The sequence below is a fragment of the Lingula anatina genome, chromosome 1 (assembly GCF_051362555.1).
Source record: "Lingula anatina isolate TDL-2025a chromosome 1, LinAna3.0, whole genome shotgun sequence".
NCBI lineage: Eukaryota > Metazoa > Brachiopoda > Lingulata > Lingulida > Lingulidae > Lingula > Lingula anatina.
Genome location: NC_141767.1, coordinates 43,286,970 through 43,309,540, shown reverse-complemented (window position 1 = coordinate 43,309,540; position 22,571 = coordinate 43,286,970). Strand labels below are relative to the sequence as shown.

The 22,571-nt window shown below is 36.1% G+C and overlaps 1 protein-coding gene across 4 annotated transcripts; it reads right to left on the bottom strand.

Annotated features, from left to right (window-relative positions):
* Positions 1 to 2,991: 2,991 nt before the first annotated feature.
* LOC106151549 (ATP-binding cassette sub-family C member 4) lies at positions 2,992 to 21,602 on the bottom strand. Of its 4 annotated transcripts, none has more exons than XM_087000008.1 (26): positions 21,481 to 21,602; positions 18,168 to 18,278; positions 16,903 to 17,023; positions 15,778 to 15,993; positions 15,383 to 15,472; positions 13,846 to 14,009; positions 13,366 to 13,491; positions 12,228 to 12,477; positions 11,856 to 11,957; positions 11,603 to 11,689; positions 11,032 to 11,223; positions 10,656 to 10,837; positions 10,078 to 10,174; positions 9,509 to 9,742; positions 8,698 to 8,864; positions 7,719 to 7,987; positions 6,986 to 7,065; positions 6,521 to 6,674; positions 6,024 to 6,254; positions 5,636 to 5,742; positions 5,215 to 5,406; positions 4,916 to 5,071; positions 4,684 to 4,773; positions 4,222 to 4,394; positions 3,666 to 3,771; positions 2,992 to 3,363 (listed from the first exon to the last, which is right to left on the bottom strand). In XM_087000008.1, the coding sequence occupies exons 1-26, from the start codon at positions 21,534 to 21,536 to the stop codon at positions 3,187 to 3,189; spliced, it is 3,930 nt and encodes a 1,309-aa protein (XP_086856134.1). In that variant the 5' UTR covers positions 21,537 to 21,602; the 3' UTR covers positions 2,992 to 3,186. The 4 variants fall into 4 exon arrangements, with proteins under 4 accessions (XP_086856134.1, XP_086856133.1, XP_086856135.1 ...); XM_087000007.1 differs by lacking the exon at positions 21,481 to 21,602 and adding an exon at positions 19,980 to 20,588; XM_087000009.1 differs by lacking the exons at positions 4,916 to 5,071; positions 21,481 to 21,602 and adding an exon at positions 19,980 to 20,592.
* Positions 21,603 to 22,571: the final 969 nt, after the last annotated feature.

The following is a 22,571-nucleotide window of genomic DNA, read 5'->3' as shown; positions in this document are numbered from 1 at the left end:
TAGTGCCATCTATTTTTGAAATGTATTCTATAGGCGGATTTCTACTAAATGACAACAACAAGTTATCCAATCCCTGTTGATTTCCGCCTTGGTGATATAAATGATACTTCTTTACAGAAGTGTGAGATAATTTTTTTCCGTTTCCTTTCTATGATTGAAGTTAGACATACATTGTCATATAAGGTCGTACACTGGACTCATGAAAAAGAGACACTTTGTTATGTAAGTGTGAATGACTTTGTTTTCTCACCAATATTATTTGCACATTTGCACAAGGACTGTCATGCAGCGCTTGTCAGAAAGTTATATCAATTTGCTGCACAATGAAATGATGTTATTGTTAGCTCAATATGTGCCATCACAGTGTGCTCAGCCAATTCTTTATATATGTATATGTGCAACTAGTCACGTAGTTTAGCCAGGTTGAGGAATGGTCAAGGGGATGGGGGGGGGGGAGATCGATTTCCTTCCTCTCTCCTTGAAATCTTTCAGTGGTAGTCTGTTTTTTTTTTTCTCTCTCTCTAGTAAAATTGTTCTTCACCTACATATCCATATCCTTGACCACAAAGATATAATCAGCTATAATACACATTTTTTTCTAAATTGTTGCAAATACATTACATACGTGTCATTACTCCTGAATCACGCGAAAAGGCCAACCTTATCACGTTCTACACCTGACAAGATTGTTTCATTGTTCTTCCCAGTTCTAATTGATAACTTTTGATGTCATACATTTAAATGCACAAGCCTAGGGTATTTCAATACTAAATTTCATGGTAAATGACAGCAGCAACTTACAATCCCAGTCAGTTTGCTAACTGGCAGGATAAATGATATTTTGCAACAGAAAACGTGAGTGGATTTCATGTTTTATTTCCTCTTCATGATTGAAAACTGACGTGCATATATAGAGCTGTGTATTACACTCCTTATCACAGTCCCCATCAACGCTCGTCTAAGGTTAACATACATGTAGGTAGGTCTAATTTATGTGCCTGTTTACTACTTCACTGGTCAAGAGAGGACGTTCAGTGTGCACGTTCAACGTATATCTTTTAATTCAATGCCGTTGGACAGTGCGAGTCGTTGGTACTTCGCCTGTTTTCTGTCTGTACTAGAAGTGTGTGCTCTTGTTGCTAGGCACAACATCTTTTAATAGAGGTGGTCAACTCAGTCTTCGGCAAACAAAACCATATCAATTACATCAAAATTTATACGAAACGAGTCATGGGCTTCTTTCATTCAATCAGTGTATTCCGTCCATGTTTTTTTTTCTTTTTTAAATTTTGTATAGTATAGTTTACTTAACTTAAGACCATCAAGGTTTATCAGTTGTACTTCACAACTATATCTTAAGGATAATATATATATATATATATATATATATATATATATATATATATATATATATATATATATATATATATATATGTATATATGGGCCATTCCGTGGTATCTTTTTTTTTTTGCTGTTATGGAAGGACATTTGACACTTCAAATGAAAATATTTTCAAAAGTAAAAAAGTTACAAGGTCCATTTTTTGTATGTTTATTCTTCTATATGTAAGTTATAATTAGGCAAAAAATTAGGTTAAAAAAATTATAGTTGCGAAAAAATTATAATAAATAGTTAGCATCTCGGAAGGACGTGAAATGGACATGGAATTTTAACTTTCAACTTCAACACTAAAATTCTGCTCTGTCTGTGTAGATATTTTAAAAGTCAAATCAAAATAAGAATATTTGATTATTTCACTTTCTAAGTGTATAAATTTTTTTTTTTGGAAAAAAAAAGAAATTTGAAAATTTTGCATATAAAAAAATCAAGTAGGCGTCATGGAAGGACGCGTCTCGGAAGGACGTTTTGTCCATTGCTAAATAAAATGCAAAATAAGGCTAATAATAATATTTTATGAATACATACCAGCATAAGTTTGATGAATAATATCAAAGGTAAACATGTACTTCAAAATTATTCATTCAAATGAAATGTTTCTCAGTTTAAAAATGTTTATATATATAAAAATTGTGAATTTTAAGAACAAGATTATCTTGAAAGACATAAGGGTTTAGGGCTCGTTGGTCACATGACCTGTTATGGTCCAATCAAAATGCCTCATACGTGCTTCCACTGTACTAGGTGTCATGTTTAATGCTTATATATTTGGATTTAATTTCTTATTGAAGTGGTTCTAAGCAAAAATGTTTTAATATTTTGTTGGCCCCTATCATGGTTGAGGAGAATATGAAGTTATAAGTTTTTGGCTTTTGTAGTTACTGAGAAAACTTAAAAAATAGGTACCAAAATCGTCACGGAAGGACAAATTGATATTAATTAATCCATTATTTTATAATCAAATATTTTTTAATCTAATGCACATGACTAAATGTAAGAAATAAGTTATATTTAATGTATTAAGCCTTTATTGTTTAAAATGATCTCTATTATGAAAAATATATCAAAAATACAAATGTCCTTCCGTGACACTATTTTATAAGTTTTCCAGATAAAAGTGTCAATAAAATCATAATTAATCATCAAAACCTAAAATTTCTTTTGGATTCTGGTGTCTTATGGTGTCTGGTTTCAGAAATTATAAGTTTTATAAGTAGGATTCCTTTTTCAAATTTTGAGGTCTGCGGACCAAATACCACGGAATGGCCCATATATATATATATATATATATATATATATATATATATATATATCATGACTTTGAAACATGACTTTGAACAGTAACCCCGGGAATAATGATGTCACCATTACTAGTGTCCTCCAATCCCGAACAAAATATGCCAGTAGTGCAAGACACATAGTCCCTATTTGCCAGAAGCTCACCGCGTCGCATCGAACCCTATTTTCCAAATCTATGCTGTTTAAGCGTCTCTTTAAGACCTCAATCTGTAGCTTATGGATTGTGGTATGGTAGCAAATACCAACTGTTTTTCATATACTAAATCTGAATTAAAAGAGATATAAGTTTCAACTTTGTCTAATAAATATATTGAAATATTCAAAATTCAAAATCGAACACTTTTTTGTAAAATAAATTACATGCTTATCTAAACGACAAAGAAGAAATAAAGAGTTTACACCAAATTCCCGACTACTGGAGTACGTTCCGTTTCTTTTCTCTCGTATGATCTAATTATTGTCAAAACATACGCATTATACAAGGAGCATTACAACAACTGAGTCCACGATTTCTTCTTTGACATATGAGCCTGCTGTGCCATTTTACGTAACATATCAGCATTATATCTTCCTGTCTGGTCCACTAGTTCGCATAAGGCACTGTTCTTTTCTTGTAGTAAAATAAATGGCTCGTCAAATTCTTGGATTTTTCCCTCACCAAAAACCTACATAAAAGCAATTATGAATCTCTTAAACATAACTGCCAGAAACTACCAGAAACCAAAATTAGCAGCATATACATTCTATTCTAAGCGGGTTTAAACTGATAGAGTTGGTAGTTTTGATTCAAAGATGCCGTTGGGGCGCAACATGGGGGAGGGGGAAGCAAACAAGCAACACACCAAATCAAATTTTACCGGGACACAGTTGTCAGACTTCGTACAAAGTAACGCAGTGAACTGTATATTATATGCCTTCGACTAAAGTCTGCCTCAACTAACCCAAATTACCACCTCCTTGCGCTTACCATGACCCTGTCAGAATCCATGATGGTGTGCAGGCGATGGGCGATTGTGACAACAGTGCACTCTTTGAACTTCTCCCTGATCGTCTGCTGAATCAAACGGTCCGTCCTGAAATAAAATCACAGATGTTTGTAAGAAACACCAGGATTATGCTTGTGTCGATTGGACTGGACAGAAATGGTAAAAATAATGTGTGTGCTGCCTTGCTTTGAGATCAAGACAACATCAAGACAACATCAAAACCCAAGAAGCTACACAATTTAGGTGAAAATCCACATCAAAAATCCAACTATTCTTAAAAAGAACATCCAAAGAGCCTATTTAAACCACCCTACACAAAACATTTCCAACAAAGAAGTGTATCAGTAGAACGACTTATGGAAAGGATGATTTGTCATTTAGAAGAAGAATACTGAAGCCCAAACATATGACTTAAGTAGAATGATCTAATCCTAACTAAGGTCTCTTACAGAAGCGTTGTACGGATTCATAAGAAGAGCGACATGGATAACGACAAAAGAAAGTTGTGGTAACAAATTTTATTCACTGTTCACTTGCCTTGTGTCTACATTGGCTGTTGCCTCGTCTAAAACCAATATCTTATTTTTCTTTAAAATAGCTCTCGCAAGACAAAGTAGCTGACGTTGTCCAACACTCAAATTTGAACCGTCTTCCGAAAGGACATACTGCAGTTGTCCAGGTAGGCTACTTATCATCGTTTTCAGCTGAACCTGTGAAACAGTACACAAAAATTCAATTTTTGAAGACTGCTTCATGCATCATCGAGGTTCCTAAAAACTAACGTGGCAAGATATTGAAGTATTGTAAGTGGCGTAAATTACCAGAACCTGTTCCAAAGCATCCCAACCGGGTTCAAAATATTCAAAGCTCATTCGTTTTCGATAATGCAACTTTTTAAGAGATCTTATTGGGCACTAATATAACCTTGTTATTTGGTAGAAATGGGGACCTTTTCGGATCGAAATTTGAACTTTGAAGCAAATTCTAATTCTAATTCACCTGTTCCAAAGCACCCCAAATGTGAACATCGGAGAATGTATTGAATGGATCAAGGTTTCTTCTGATTGGACCAGAGAATAAAATTGGATCCTGAAAATAAATAACATGAAAAGTTAAACAACGAATAAATGTAACGGACAGCTGCATACACTGTATGGTCTGTCATTTACCTAATTGGAACATCGTGCATATATGATAAACTTATAGAATAAATTGAGAACTTAAATAATACCTGTGGAATGATGGAAATATTTCCCCTTAGTTCATGCAACCCAATTTTACTGATGTCTACGCCATCTATCGTCACGGTTCCTCCCAGTTCTACCATTCGGAACAACATGTTGACAAATGAGCTTTTCCCTGCTCCAGTCCTACCAACTATTCCAACCTGAAAAATAGATGCCTACACTCTGTATGTGCACACAGTGAACCCGTTTTCAACATAATAAATAAAAACGCGACTGACACTGAGAGTACCCTTCCACCCGATAAATTAGTTGCAATTTATTGATTCAATAAAACTTGAATAACCTTTTCTTTTGGTTTAATGTCGAAATCAAGATGTCTCAAGACAAGAGGACCAAAATCGCCGTAATGGAACGATACTTGTTTTCCGGTTATGGCGCCATGCTGAGGCCAATCTGAAGGTGGTTTGGCGTCTGTTTCCAATGCTGCCTCTGGCTCTAGTTGTGAGTATTCCATAACTCTCTCCACAGATGTCATCTGAGATGTTAAAAAAGAAATAATAAAGATTAGACCATCACATATTTTTCTACTCATACTGCCAGCTAATAAATTGCGATCGAATATGAGCGAAGTAATATACACAAGTGTATACACATTGCATACATACTAACAAAAATATAATATACTAACAAAAATATAATTGTACAGACATACTCTTAGTGACATTTAATCTGTTTAATACAGATGGTTTGGTAGTTAAGTTTACCTGATTCTCAAGCTCCGCACTTTGTCGAACGCCCCATTGAAATGAAAACAAAAGGGAGATGGAATATGTAACCACCAGTCCAGCCAACCCGGCAGTGAGAGAGAGGTCTATAATCAGAACATATACCATCATTCAACTGCAGGTCAATCAATGATGCTGTCAGAGATAAAACAGTTGAAAAGCCATTTTTACCCCCTCTCTAGGAGATACATTATGATTAAAGACATTATAATTTTTCTCAATATCACAATGTTCTCTCTGTAAAGCATATTTACTTTGGTCGTTAAAGTTCTGGAGGGTAATTGTGCAGGCAGATTTTTTTTGGGCGGGGGGGGGGGGGTCCTGATACCAGATATCAAAATTTCTATGTGAACTGCATATAACTTACTTTCTTTGGCAATTACGCAAATAAAGCACACCGAAATGGTAAAGGCGGCACTAATCAGATCTAATCTTGTTCCAAGCCATCGTGACAGAGAAAGGAACAGGAACCAAGCTCTTGTGTGCGTATCTTGGTGGTTGTCAAATTCTGAGGAAAACTCGTCCCCGGCGTTGAACGCTCTCACGGTCGAGAGGCCTTGCAAAGTTGCGCTCAGGTGAGAAATTACTGGACTTCTGGCTGTTAAGATAAAGAATGAAATGATGCAATGCAATTTCAGCAGAAACCTGAAGAATGATGCACAGACTTGCTTAGTGCTTTTTGTAGATACCTCAATACCTATTTATAAAAGTACAGTACAACAAACAGCTGAAAAATAAGCATGAGCCATTTTAAATCTTTTTTTAAACATTTTCTTTTACTAAGTCTCTGTGAATAATTGATGAAAAAAGCAGTTAACACTTAGGAACAAAACATAACATTGCATATGCTTAAAAATTACTGACTTGTGCCTTCAAGGCGTTTTATGTCCCTTGATGTCGCCAGATAAAAATGGTTGATGTAAATAAACAGCGCCAGTAGAAGTACAGTAGGGATTAGGATCCACGGAATTACAATAACTACTATGACAATCACTCCTAATATTTTAATGAACAGGTTCTGAAAAAGTAAAATAGTATTTAATGTTAGATTCTGATTATACCAATTATGTACTTGGGTATTTGTATTTTGAAAAAAAATTCGGTTATCCCTACTACTTGAAATTCATAATATTCACAGATTGGTAAAAAACAGCAATTATGTCATCGGGAATTCATTATGTTTTGGTAATGTATTGAGTTTTATCAGATCTCTAATAAAACGCATTTAATGCTTATCATATAGTTATAATTTTGCAAATCTCACAAAAGAATTATCGACCGAGGCGAATATGAACCCAGCCAAAGCTGGTCAATAATTGTATAACATACCCGCAAAACGTCATCAAATATTGCAGGGAGAAAATCATCTATCTGGCCTACGTCCTTTGAAAAGCGATTTAAAATCCTCCCTGAGGAAACAGTGATCATAAATGTGCAGGCGTGAATAAATAGATAAAAATGAATAAAATTTGTTATACATAATGGGAATCGTGCAAAAGAGCCTAAAACGAAGCTTTGGGCATTGCATGACTAGAATCTAAGGTGAGAAGGGTGAAACGCTATGCGACGGAAATGTATTCTTAGAAAGCAATACAAAAGTGACGCCCAAAACAAGGTGAAATCGTAATAGAGTGTTATTCTACAGATCTTGCAGGAAAATGATTAGGAAAAAAATCAGTGGGTAAACTCTGTCAGCTCTTGTTCGTTGCTGCACCGCACTTGCTAGTTTGCCATTATATTTACCTATCCAATCTCAACTGATTTTACGCTAACCTGCGAGGGTTTGAGCTATGTCGGATGATTCTCATTTTGTACACAAAAATCAATTCATCAATACTGTAAATATTTTAAAATCTTACATGAGCAAATCAAAACTGTAAATACTACATGTCGTAATGATTATTGATAGAGTCCAAATATTATGAAACATTTGTTTATTATCAGTACGATCGGAGTTTTGGTGCTTTCATGGTGTTTACATAAAACACATCAAAGCCAAAAAGCGTAATTGAGACGTTTATTTAAGTCACGGCTAGCATCTGCTTGTTAATTATTGTATTACCGACAGGGTTGTTGTCAAACAGATAAATCGGAGCTCGAACGACACTGTCAAACATCTTGTCGTGTAGCTTCTGAGAGGCATTGACGCAGAGGGCATAGAAAGACATGTGTCGGCCAATACTCAGGACAACAAGTCCGCTGACTAGCCCGCAGTATATGTAAATGCCATGGCTTATGTTCTGTGATGCTATGTTGCCTTTGGTAGCTTCATTTGTACCATCTACTGCTGTTTGTGATATAAAATTCATTCTTTTTTCTTCTTGGTTTGACCTTAAAAAAAAAAACAAAGAAAGGAATCCTAAATCAAGTGATTTAAATTTCTTGTTGCCGAAGACATTAGTTAATAAGATTTGTGTCGTAGGTCTCTCATTAACAAAATTGTTCAAACGATGTAGCAATACTTTACGAATAATGAATGCCTGAATAATGAATGTTTGCTTTGGCTTATATCGCCAAGAACCCTTGAATACACCGTGAATATTTAGTTTTCTATTAATTGCCGCCAAAAACTTCAATATGACAACTTAAACAGGAATATTAATACGTAAACATATAGAACATGCAGTCAAGTTAAAGTGCATCATTTACATGAATTTACAAGAGCGTTGACCATAAAACAAAAAAAAAATGTGAGCAACTTAATTTCTAGTATCTTACCACATCTAAAGTAGATAAAGTAAATCTCTATAAGCCAATGTGAAATATACCAATATCTTTAAAACCAGTACTCCGACCGTATATCACCCAACGCCTGTACAGCATCCTCTGTACTTGCTATTAAACTCAAATTTTGCAATAGTGCAATATAAATTTCCAGTGCAGAATGCCGCACAGATTCAACATATATGATGCGATGTCGCCTTATTCATCAGTACATCGGTATGCCAACCACAAAAAGATCAGGCGATCTCAGCAAGTCCACGTGAGGTGTTCTGATATTGCTTTTTAGTATATTCACAGGCAATCCCAGCATCGCTTACCAGTGTGCCAACCACCAATCAGACGACGCAAGCACTACAGCACAGCTGATATTGAAAAGTGCGATTGAAATAATAGCTGGAGGCCCCCCACATGCGCTTAAAAATGCCATGTATACTCTCCAGCCAATCGTTCCTTCTGACCTCATTTCTTCGGGTTGATCTACCTTCTGAAATCAGTCAACAAAGATTCATTTCATTTATTCAAAATATAGTGTGTAAGTGTAAAATCTACAGATAGTATTTTAAAGGGATAATAACTCTTCGTATGAGGTCTATATTTCACAATAAAAACATTGTGAATAACTCATAGAAATATAATATATTCTGTTTTACAACAAAAATAGCAGTTATAGCTATTATTCTGATATCTGAGCTTGTCTTCAAACCACGTGACCTCCATTGATGGCTATACTCTGTTAAAATCTCTTAAGAGATTTTAACAAATAACCAAACTTTTTAGAAAAAAGCCAGGGACTAACTTTGAATGTAAAAATGGATTCATTAACCAGTGGTAAGCATGGGAAAATTGTTGTTTGCTCCGGGAAAATTCATTTTTTGGCCAAAACGAAGAGTTATTATCCCTTTAATCTATGACCTGATATTTTTTCACTAGCGTTACCATGACCACAGCTTTACCCCTGCTTCAACCTGCACGTGCTGTGCCCTTAGCGAGACGGCAACAGGTACAATTATGGCAATAAATTTAGATATGACCCAGAAATCGGGAAATTAACCCACATCTTAAAAACTTTATGAATAGTACTGACTTTACAGGGTACTATTAGTTTAGTTAGTCGAAGATAAAAATGACCTTTTCCGTTAGGTCCAGACTGCGGCCAGTCGTTTCACCCGTTGGTTTACCCATGGCACTACTAGGCTTTTTTCTAAAATGTTTTGGAGAACTTTCTATACGAGGTGAATTCAGTGCAGGGAGCACAGGGGTGTCATCTTCCTCAGCGTGTTTATTATAATGAGTAACTAGCCATACAAAGTCGATCCCTGCAGCTGTAAGCTCTGGATATGTTCCTAAGCCAACTGCTTCCCCCTGAAAATACAAATAACATTCTGTTGGACAGTTTGATTGAATTTGTCATTGACACTTGTCGTGTTTCAGGAAGGCATGCTTTATTACAGTTTTGTAGTTGTGACTAACACAGTTAACCCGAGCCATAAGAAATATGGCTTCTAGAGCTATAAAGGATTTTGATACCAATCAGGGCCATAGTGCATTATATTTTCTCTCGGTCCCACTGATTGGAAGATAAAACGTGTGCAGATTGTGGCATATATTAAGGACCCGTTTAGTTGAACGCATCACAAATCCAAATCCTTCAGCAGTTACACAGTTGACTCTTTTTCTTTTAAGGTACTCCTTTTCACCTTCTTCAAGACAAGGATTTTGTCTGCTGCCTGTATATACTGGAGTTGATGTGTGACGAGAATTCTCGGTTTTCCTTTTAAAAAACCATTAATGCACCTGCAAAAATTGAACGAACAAATTTTGAATTATTGTGAAAAAAGGTTACAAAACAAAACTATCACCTTGAGAGAGGCCATCTCTGTCTCAAGGAAGGTCGTCATGCAAAAGACGATAAAACGCACAATCCGAAACCTTTGAACTAGCCTTAGTAAATCTTAAGTAAGCCTACACTGTATAACAAAAATACGCTTGCGCACTAATGCGGTGAACCTCGCCGAATACATTAAACAAACAAACAAACAAAAATAAAAACAACGACTTTCGTAAAAGCATCTGATCATGCTGAATTTGAAAGAAACATTAATTTTTAAACAAAATCGGTCTGTGAATTTTAAGTAAAACAAAATGAAGTTTTATAAGGGTTGGTCAGTGACGGCGACGACACGGACAGGCACTGTGACCAGAATGTATACAGACACAATAGCAAACAGTGTCTGCAAATAAAAGTTTTGTCAAGATTTTAGACGTAACGTTATACCTTTCAAATATGTGTTTCCCGACAACAGTGTCGACGGCATTTAAAGGGTCGTCCAAAAGGTATACATCTGCGTCAAAATAAAGAGCTCTTGCCAAGCAGACCCTTGCTTTTTGACCTCCGCTGAGGTTGACGCCTCTCTCCCCAACCAGAGTGTGGTCTCCATGGGGAAGATCTTCTATATCCTTAGAAATTAAAGAAACGATGCTAATGGTCAGCAGTCGTAAGATTGTCTGAACACTATTTCACAATAAATAATAAATAGCAAGCAAATAAAAATCAATACTGTATAATTTTGTCTGTTCAGAACTATTCTCTCTCTCTCTCTCTCTCTCTCTCTCACACACACACACACACACACACACTATGAATTGCATGCCTTGTTCAGGGCGCAAGCCTGTATGACGTCCCAATATCTCTTCTGATTGAATTCTTTCCCAAACAGCACATTCTGTCTCAATGATGCGGAGTAGACCCAGGGCTGCTGAGGTACGTAAGCAATGGAGCCACTTATGTGTATCCTGCCACTGGTCACCGGCAGCTCTTTGAGAATAGCCATAAGTAACGATGACTACGTAAAAGAGTAAAAAGATAAATTTATTGCATAGGCCTATATTTATGTTCCGTTTTTTTTTCGACGTTGTTATTTGAAATCATTGGTACCCCTAATGAGCTTTCGGTTGCAATGTCTATTGGGAAAAATAATGTAGTGAATTATCGTTCTATTTCAATATTTTAATATATCTATAAAAGACTTTTCCTATTTCAACAAAATGTCCACAAAATTATGGATTGTGCAATCGGTAATTTTAGATGACACATTTTATAATTCTGATTTTGAATCTTTTACATTGTACCCAGCGCTGAGACGAATGTGGAGCTCGGTTTTACATAGCTCTTTATATTATTATTATTATTATTATTATTATTATAAATCCAGAAGTACTTACTTTTCCGGCCCCAACAGGTCCTATGACTGCAACAAGTTCGTTTCCTAACAATTCAAACTTAATGTCCTTGAGTGTTGGACCTAACCGCTAGAAAGGATTGCATTAGTCAGAATGACACATAATTGTATCAAAAACAATCAAAGGAGCTCAATATGCTTACCTAATTACTAATGTTTTATCACTGATGAATGTTTTAAATAAGAGTTTGCTATCACTTTTATTACGTCCAACATTAAACAAATATATACTAAACCATATTCCAGTAAGCTGTTATGTTGTTGACACGTATGCCGACAGCTGCAGAGCTTGGCGCGCCTGTGTCAACTCTATCCAACTCGTCTAACAGCAGGAAGTTCTAGAATGATCACAAGTACAAAATTCTATCATTTATCGATTTCCAAGGTACTGAAATTTGCCGTGTCGACTTTGAGAACATTTTCATTTTCAACTTTTTGATGTATTCAAAGAAAATTAATTTATGTTAATCAAAGCAAATTCACCCAAACACGTTTATTGTTCTTGGCGCACGTTGTGCGTTTGTACAAAGTCCTGTCACTTAGGCTACATCAGTGAACTAAACAAATACAATACAGATACAAAACGGCGTAATATTTTCACATATTACCTGAATTCGTCTAATAATAACTTTGGCTTCCGACCCGTGTTGAATGGCTAACGGCAGGGCAGAATTGGTTAAGAACCACGTGGAATTATACAAAGCCAGCATGGTAAAAACGCTCTCAGGTGTCAGGGTATTGCCACCCATTATATAGGCAACGATATTACTGAGCATCATGATATTGGTGGTAAAAAGAGTTGGCGAAGCACTTATTCCTCGTGCGTAACTTGTGAATCTGATGTACTTGATTTCCTCTCTATAAACAATATACAGGCATGAATATTTTTTTTTCGTTGTTCTAGTGTGCGTAGAAATGATTTTAAATTCCAAACATCTTCACAAAAAGAGCAGTGTACTTTTCGTGAATACGTTATCCGGTAGAGCCAGTATTAGTGCGCTATTTACGGTTATGCTATCTGTCTCGGTGGAAATAAAACTACTGTAGAAAAACGTTATCAAACAATTATTCTAGTGTGATATGACAACTTATACAAGAAGATCCTGAGTTTTAATGTTGTGAACGAGAGTGGCCTTAAAGAATAACACACACTTATCTGGAACCTGTTCCAGAAAACTGCCATAGCTCGAAAACTTGTTTTAACAGTCCACTTTGGTCCTAGCTTAATCAATAGCAGTTCAAATTAGTAAAAATTCATAACAAGTTACCAATTAAATAATTAGGCCATAAAGATGGTGATAATTTGTATAAGGAGAAAAATAGTAAAGGCATTATTTATGCATTGTTATCATTTTTTTAAAATTTGAGTGCCAGCGTGATCAAGATGCTTTAATCCATTAATTTGTGTGAACAATGCTTCCCAAACATTTTAGAAAAATCTTTTTTTATGTCATATAATGTCAAAAGGAATATTTTCGCAACAAAAGATTGCTTACTTAATGCATTTATATTGAAAACAAATATGCTCAAAACAATGTATGTAAAAACGAAAGTGATTGTTTTTTAAAAGACTGGGAAGACACGGATCAGACCAATACCAATTTTATTTAACTTGACTGCTATTGGCTAGTTTGTGAAACCGGTACCAGACCACATGGCAGAGAACAATAGTATCATCTGAGATCATATATTTATTTTGGCTCTGCTGAACAAAGTTTACTATGAGAATATCTCTTATTAACAAACCTTCTTAGCTGACTTATTATTGCAGCGAATGGTTTCTCCCAGCAGTACATCTTTACTGCTCGCATCCCGGAGATCAGCTCACTCATGATTCGAATACGCTTGTCTGTTCTCACGGCGGTTTTTGTTCTGTTTTTATGATATGTTGAACCAGTGTTTTAGCTTTGGCGCATGCACCCATATACCAGTAGTGATATCCCAAAAGGACATAAATTACTATGAGATACGTAGTTGTTAACTGATTGTTCATTTGTTTTCGCATATAAATTGGCAATATACTATAGTATCTACTGTAAGTAATTCTAGGGCATTGATAAACTGATTTACATAGGAGTTTAAATTGTAGAAATATATGTCCAAGATAGGAGTGTCTAATTAATATTTCTTGCAATATAGAAACTTCTTTCACATTTTCTTTGCCTTAATTGCTCTCTTTTCAATTATTACTTTAATTCGGCTCATTATCAGCAAAATCATACAAACCTCAGCTTTCCATATAAAGTCCCCAATCCAATATTTGTCGGTGCCAGAAGAAGAAGTAATGCGAATCCGGCAAGGCAAGATGGACCAATGATATTCCACAGTATCACAAACACAATGATGATGACAATGGGGAAAATCCACGCGAAGTTGATATAGAGCAAAGCCTAAAATAGACCCATAAGTGATACATATACTATGCAACATAAACATACTGTGATACAACATTAGCACCGTGCTCATAGTATACAGAATGTCGTAATTTCGGTATCTAGGCACATATAAATGTAGATATGCAAAATACGGGGATGAAAGAACAAATCTAGAAGAGAAGAATTTGTAAATGTAAAAGTTCTATCTTAACGAAAGATAAGGTTTTTTATAAGCCTCACAATTTGTAGACGTAGCTTGGTTTGTATAATTAGTGTAGATTGTACTTTTTTTTTTTTCAGGGTAAAAATTAAATCTAGTTTATATGTAAGAGATAAGTATAGGGGCACACATATTTAAGCTTTTTGATAAATAAAATAAGTCATCAAACTTTTTTTGTATAAAGACAATTATATTAAGATATTGGTCATCTTATGTGTTGTAAAATTATCAGATTTATAAAAGTAAGAACTGTGCCAACATTGGAATTGGAATTGGGCTACGCGGGAACTCTTTATCTAATGACCGGTGATGGAGCAAAGGCTTTTTATGTGATATTGTACTGTCTGTACACAGGCAGAGGCACATCGACGCCTTGCAAAATTGATTTTGAAGTTTGGAGATGAAGTGGTTTTGGTCGTTGAGAGTTATTAGACGATAGGCAATTTATATACGTTTTAAAAGCATCATCGTGTGTGCATGCGTGGGTCGAAATCTACGTGGGTTCCAAAAACCCATTGTGGTCAGTAATGGATACCTGAACCACGTCAAATACAGGACTAATCTGGATAACTCTTGCTCCCATTGTCTATAGGGCAGATCGGAAACAATTGTAATATGCAGGTGGCAGTTTCCGGCCTTTCAGGGCGCTTGTGGAGGCTATTAAGCAGCTGAGCAGTTACCGTGCCTCTCAAGATTGCCAAATATGAATCCTTTACAGAATCTGTTGAAATAATTTTTTTGCCGAATCAAAGGTCTACTGGTCCTACGGCTTATCTGAACTAGCTCAGAGAAGTACAAACTCAGCAAACCTGTCAGAAGGAATGGCTTACCGCATGGGAGCTTTGGTAGAGGCAAAAGGAGATCTAATACTGACCGTTTCTGTCACTACACATTGATATGATTGAGGCGTGCCACTCTTAAATCAAACAATGCATTTAATAGTTGCTTTATAACTTGAAATCCAGATAAAGTTAAATCTTTTGTACTCACTAATTTCTTTTAGAATAGGAAAACTTTACAGAAAATGCTTAGAAAAAAATTCATATTTAATGTCAACTACATTGAAATGGATAAATTGGTTAAAGCGGCTATGTCACAATGTACCAAGAATGTTGTAACAAATGTCAGTGATGTACTGATCTAAGCAGAAAGGTTCTTATTATGTTACCTTGTCAAATTTGTTGACGTCGTTTGATATCAGATTCACAATATGGCCAGGTGTAGTTTCACTCAATCCTGCTTGGCTTAACCTTAAAGTCTAATAATTCATATAATAATTATCAATTACATTTAATACAAAAAATACAGCCCAGCAACTACACAGGGCAGGTATTGAGCGATTTTACCTTGTAACTCATGATAATGGTGTTGGATATCAATGATTTCATAGACGGATATTATTATTTTCGTTCAAGTTACTCTAATTACTCTTCAAATGTAGATTTTTTTTGTTGAGACAATTAACAACAGTGATTTCACACGAGCCGTGCGTTGTAAAAAGAAATAGTAGCCACAAGAAAAACCCGTTGTCTTTGTTTTGCTTGACCTTCCCATTTTACTAACCTTTTTGTACACCATTGAACAGCAAGCTATCCGCACTTGCATTCCAAGTTTCCCTGCCTTAAAGAAGGATAGGTGATGGAAAACTACCGATAAAAGGTACATAAGACTGACTCCAGTTGCGTACACGTAGCCTTCCCATTGCGCCATATTGGATTCAGGAGAAAAGTATCTGATCAGACCTCTAAGCAAAATGGTCTGAGTTACAATGGAAACTTGCTGTTGGAACAAGAAGAAGAAAGGATATGTACCAAACAATACTATTAGTGATTTTTAAATGAAAGAAAAATTATTAAAACCTAGGACCCAACACATATGGTTCCCAAGCATCTTGTCAAAACATTACTTCATGGCTAACCGTTACATATAGTCCTCTAGCAAAAAGTGTCACCCCTACGACATTTATGTACACTGTTTCAAGGGCACCTAGAGATTTAATTTTACTATAGCATACATAGCAACTGGACAACTGATCATCGTGTAAATTGGGGATGTGAGAAATAAAACATTGACCTACCAAACGTGACCATTAAAATGCCCCAACACCAATGATACTTAATTATGCAGCTCCTAAGTATCAGGGATACATTTTACCAAGCGGCTGCAAAGGAAGGAGTTTTTGCAGGCGAACTGCGAAAACGTTAACAACAGTAGACTGGTTATACGCAAACTAGTCCCAGGCCCCCCCTCCCCCCAGCTCAATCCCTAGATCAGAACCTCAATGAGAGTTTGTAGAATATTTTCGGTAATGGATAACTGAGGAAAAACGAAAACGATACTGCTATGCTCATGTTATCTTTGCACCGAAGTGGAACGCGATCATTTCACAACATCATAAAACTTCTTGACAAGTCTCCACTCAAGACGCGTCAGGTGCATAATGTACAAATTACTAAAATGTGGCTTTAATTTATTTTTTGGTGGGGGAGGGCTAGCATTATCTTATTCTTTGTTTGTATAATCAGTAAAATTATGTTAAAAAGCTCCTAGCTCCTTTTAGAGGTTGAATAAAAACATTGGCTTTTGATATGATTTTCCGTATCGCTTTATGCATTGCATAAGGGGGTGACACTTTTTTTGCTATTATATATACTGTATATAATGACACATAGTGTACGCATAGTGTACCTCCAAAAATGCTATACAGCCCACGGTGGCGAATGATAAAGGAAAAGCCCTAAAGAGTGCCTTCATGAAGCTAGGTTTACTACCTCGAAGCTCCGCCATTTTAAGTTCCTTGTTCCAGGCTCTGGGTGAATTAACACACATGGAATGAAAGAAATTACCAATGCTTGTAGCATCCAAATATTAATTGGACATTAGATTTCTCAGGCATAATGTGAAGAGTTGAGAACAAATCAGGCAAAATATGAACAAACGGGCACTCTATATTCCACAAACAATCTCATATATATTTCATTCTATTAACGCGTCCGTTACGTCAAAAATGTTATCTAAAGTCTTTAGACTTACAATTCACCTAGATATTGCAAATTATACAAAGATAACAGAAAACAGCCTTTCCCAGAAAATGACTGACGAAGACGATGCCCAGCTGATATCCGATTTTAGAATGTAACAGAGGGTACACTTTGACATAAAAATGGGCTACAATATTGCGGGTTTAATAAATCATGTTAGGATGTTTGGGTTTTCTTTATTCTTTCAATATATTATGTATAAACGATCCTTTTAGAAGCTACCATCTACACCAGGTTGTGCGCGTTCAACAGGATAAAAACGTTCATGAAGCAGGATAGTTAAGAGAAGCTGCGCAAAAACAACTCGAGTATGAGGCCCTCCTGATGTGAAAACTTTTTTAGCTGAAACCCTGCAGCATTTAGATTTTCATCTCTTTCGTAATATTTGGTGACTGAAGGCCATTTTCCTAATAAGTTAATGTGGATTAATTTTTTCGGGCTTTTTTTTTTCAAAGAATAAATAATCGGTATTGTGATAGATGAAGACCCAAGGGGGAAAGCTTGGTAAAAAAGAGGTCTATATACATATGTTAAGGCACGTTTTTGCAAAGGGTCATATTTGTATCTCAACAGGCCACACTTGGAAGAAATTAAAGGAGATAAACAATCTGACAGGTTTCTCTGATAATACCTAAATTACTCCTTACAGAAAAGTTTTGAAGTCACGTGTGACAGAACATAAATTAATAAATGAGACATTGGGTCTAAATAATTATAGTTTCTTCAAACATCAGTTAATAGAATGTCTCCGTTTACTGCATGATCGTTGTTAGGCAAGCAGTTGGTGGCAGTGGTGTTTAAAGTAACTCTTACATGAAGATTTTCACTGGGATAAATGGATGCTAAGTAGGCCTACACCTTTTCACCGAGTGGTGTACATACGTATACTATTACTATTATAATGGTACCCACCTTTCTAACGCAATGGATAAGTGAGCGCTGCCATCCTCCGGCAAGATGTTGAACATGTCCTCCACTACTAACTTGTTCTCTTTACCTTTAGTCAGCAATGGGTTTAACCACCTAAAAGCCAATAATGATTAATGCTTTATATAAGCAAAGAGGACTCATACTACAAAATAATTCTTCTTCTTCTTCTTCTTATTATTATTATTATTTTTTTTTTTGGAACAAAATATATTCGCATTCAAAGAGCGGGCCATAGAATATTATAAATATATAAATATATGATTTTGACACCACTTCATAGTAGGTGTATTAAAATTTCCATGATATATATATATATATATATATATATATATATATATATATGTGTGTGTGTGTGTGTGTGTGTGTGTGTGTGTGTGTGTGTCACCTAGGCATCAACACAAGATAAACCAGGAAATATAATTCTGATTGTCCTTGACTGAATAGACTACTATATTGCAGGAGAAGCTATTTTGAACAACAGACAACCTTTTGTGTCACACAAACAGTACAAAGGAAATGTTATCCCTTAAAGTGGGTCTTGATTATTGTCCAGTGTGGCAGCTTGTTGAAAGTTGATATACTTCACCTGTCTCTGAGGCACTCTTCCAGCCTCTCTAACATATGTTAATATGTCAAAACTTCAGGATTTTTTATAAATAAACCTTAAACATGACACTAATGAAAATCAGAAGGGTTCATCTTATACTTCTAAGCAATCTACAAATTTTTTTCAAGGAAGAATCTCTAGAATGGTGGCCTGTATCGTGAAACAAAATATTGGCTACGAATAAATAAAATTGCTCAATAGAGCATGGACTTGCAATATATATATTGTGACATTATACAACCTTGAAATAAGGGAACCGGGAATTTTTTTTTTTTTTTTTTTTTTTTTGGGGGGGGGGGTGCATGGATGGAGAATCCCCCCTACTCTTATGCTATTAGTATGATATGCTCCCACGTGAGTTATTGCCTATCCATAGTCCGGGCCTTAAAATGAGATTACATCCAAAATTAAAAGATACAAAATTCAATACAACAGATCTAACAAGTATTTTATACCTATCTTGTTTAATGGTCGCTAGTGCTTAGTAATGGACATTGAATCACTTATTCAATATCAATAATGAGGGGTCTGAAAGCTGTAGACATAGTGGTCAAGTTGCCAAAGGGGAGATGTACCCGTATGCAGGAGCTGCAGATGACTACTGTCATTGATAATAACGTTCATGTATACAGAGGTAATCTGTTCATAGTGAGGAACAGGAACTGGCAAACAGTATTTTCCAACCACAGCTTCTCTTCATCTTTGGAAAATTAATCAGTTCTTCATATCACGATGAAATATTGCTTTCTCCTCAACTTTTTGAAATCCTCTACCTGCAGGAGATTGTAAGACTCTTGTTCACTTAAGGGCTAGTTTGTGCGTTTGTTTCAACACGCAGTATGTGTAACATAAGGATAATGCTGGTGCAGTGTATTGTAAATTTGACCTCTTTCTTCTTATTTATACATCAAAACATATTTTGATCGAGTTGGTTTTACAATAAAATAAATTGAATCGCCTGTCTGTTTTTTCTCCCCCCCCCCTCTCTCTCTCTCTGCAAGGAGGTTCGGAAAAGAGGGGTCGGTTGGTAGTTTAATAGGGGAAAGTTCGACCGAAACCTCTTCCTTGGTACCTATTTGAATCCACCACCATTTATCTGTTTGTGAGTTAAATACCATGCCAATGCATTGTTTATCAATATTTGTTCATTCAGTTGAAGTCTCAAATACTGTACTGATCATACATACCAAAACAACATTTTCGACAAAATGTTGGCACTCAGCATTGGGCTTGGACGCTTGGTCATTCTCTCCTTTTCCATAGTTGGTACCATGCAGTGTATAAGTTAATTACGCCCGGCTAAGGATGAAGAGTGATTGGTTTGCACACCGTGGTGGATATAGCCTTAAACACACAGCAATGGTGCATCCTTTCGTCTTTCTATAGTATATGTCTACTACGTGTATCCAACACCCTGGAGAATTACATATCCGGGTGTCTGGATAGCTGCAGAAAAGATGGCCGCAAGCTGGTAAGGCTATGAGACGGAGATATCTCAGGTTGTGGGACTTATATGAAATTTTACTCCGCACATTTTGTCGCGGGTAAGCACATGCGTAACAAAATGGTCACACGGACGGATGAGCTTGGTCTTTTGAGAAAGTAAAGGGGCGTATTAAATATAAGTGATGTTTGCCATACAGCAAAGACACCTGTTATCACTGTTTGTCCTCGGTTATAAAGACCCATCAGAGACAGGTTAAAAAAGCGTTATACTTCGTCTTTAATGACTCTAAATATTGTTTAGGATAATATTGATAATAATATGTAAGTACTAAATAATGCACTGTTCATGAGGCCGATATACACGATAGCATGCCGAGCGACAGCAATGAACAGTGAGGGGAATGTTCCCCACCCAATCCCCCTAACTTTGAATAGAACACGCTGATATCACCGCACATAGGGTGATATCAATGAATGGACTTTCCCCGTGTTTACTGCCAATCATTTTCATTTGCGTGAACGGTTTGTAGTTTGCGTGTGTATTGACAGAGACATGGGTCAGTGGTTTTCTGTGAGTAGTTGGCTGATTTCCTGCCTATCTTCCGCGCGTGGCAGTCACTCCGTCTCATTCAATGTATCGGTGCCTGCAATCCTTTTGTTTTGATTTGTATTATCACTTTACCCCGAGGCAACTTACTGCCATAGATAAAATGGCAAAGAAATTGGACTAAAACATGATTGCATGTTTTCAGTCACTGGTAAGAAAATAAAAGCTTTATTTCGTGTCGCATCGTTTTATCGTCGTTGCGTGACTGAGAAGAGGTAAAATACATACCTGTACATGTAGTACATATAGCAACGTGACATGTGAGGTGAAGATGTAAGAATAATTGATACAGTTTTCAATTCCGTATAGTTTTAACTTTTTTATACAAAGCTTATTCTCGAAAAATGGAGGCAAAACGCACACAAGCATTATATACAGTTTTAATAAATCTTAAAAGATTAACACTAGAACAAACGAACACAATAAGGAATGGTCTTGCGTATAGGTAATGTTCCAAGGAAAGAGTAGAAAAGCTTGGTGTGGGGAATGTCAACGCAGAGAGAGAGAGAGAAGAGAGAGAGAGAGAGAGAGAGGGGGAGAGAGAGAGTAATTAATAATACATTTTGTACATTTTGTAAGTTTTAACAGACCATTGCCAAGTTAGTGTCAGTGTTCATGTACATTTAATGGCTTACCTGTCTAGCATAAAAGCCAACTGGCATGCAATTTGGCTCATTAACATTTTGATCATGTGCGAGAAGGTTGGCTTTATGTATTTATCCCTGCACTTTTGTGACAAAGGTCGGGGTCATGTTATCCCCTCCGGTCCGCGCGTTCGTGATCACGAGTAGGCCTACGCGCGTCTGTAATTTCTGCTACGAGTATCTCCTCCTAGCCCCCTAGAGTGAGGGCAGCTTGTCGTTATATTAAGCCTGAGAGTGCACAGTGAGTGAAGGGTGATTTTTAGATTTCATGCAAAATCTTTTACCGCATAATTTGAATTTAAAAAAACATCGTCTGTGTGTCCAGGCCAACATACACAGCACACTTATACGTTTTATAATATTGTATGATCTGTATCAAATCCATGAAAAACGATTAACCAAGATCCTAGACTTGCAGAGGCTAACTGCACCCGACATCTGAAATCGGGATTAAATTGGTATTGGGATTCAATTCGGATTCAACGCTTAACTTATTGAAAATAGAAGTATAAATATTTTGATGCATCTACAAAGATCTACATAACAGTTGTTGAATACAGTCCGAGCTTTCGGCCCCTGGGCCTTCTTTGGGGAATAAGAACAACTATTATGTAGATCTTTCTAGATGCATCAAAATATTTATACTTCTATTATTACCAAGATCTATATGGTGAATCAACATGAATCCACTTATTGAAAACAAACGCAATATTACATTCTAACAATACTTTCAGTTATTTTCGAATTGCTGTTAAGCAAATGAGTTATATTCCGACTTCGGTGACTAAATTTATGTAATTTTTCAGAAAACCCTCCTCACCACGTGGCTTGTTTGCCAATCAGGTGAGTAAAGACAGATTATATAGCGAACCTTCAGCTCCCTAGAAACGACCTGGTGTTACTTGCTGTGCAAAATTTATAAAGAAAATTATTTACTCGCGAACAGAAAAAATTGACGCCATCTGATCTTTTAGCACAGAAGTCCAAATTTTGCATAGGATTTGCGTCATTACTCAGTTGACCTCTAGTTTAGAGTAACTCGGTGAAACAATTTATCTACTGGACTAAAACATAAAAATCAA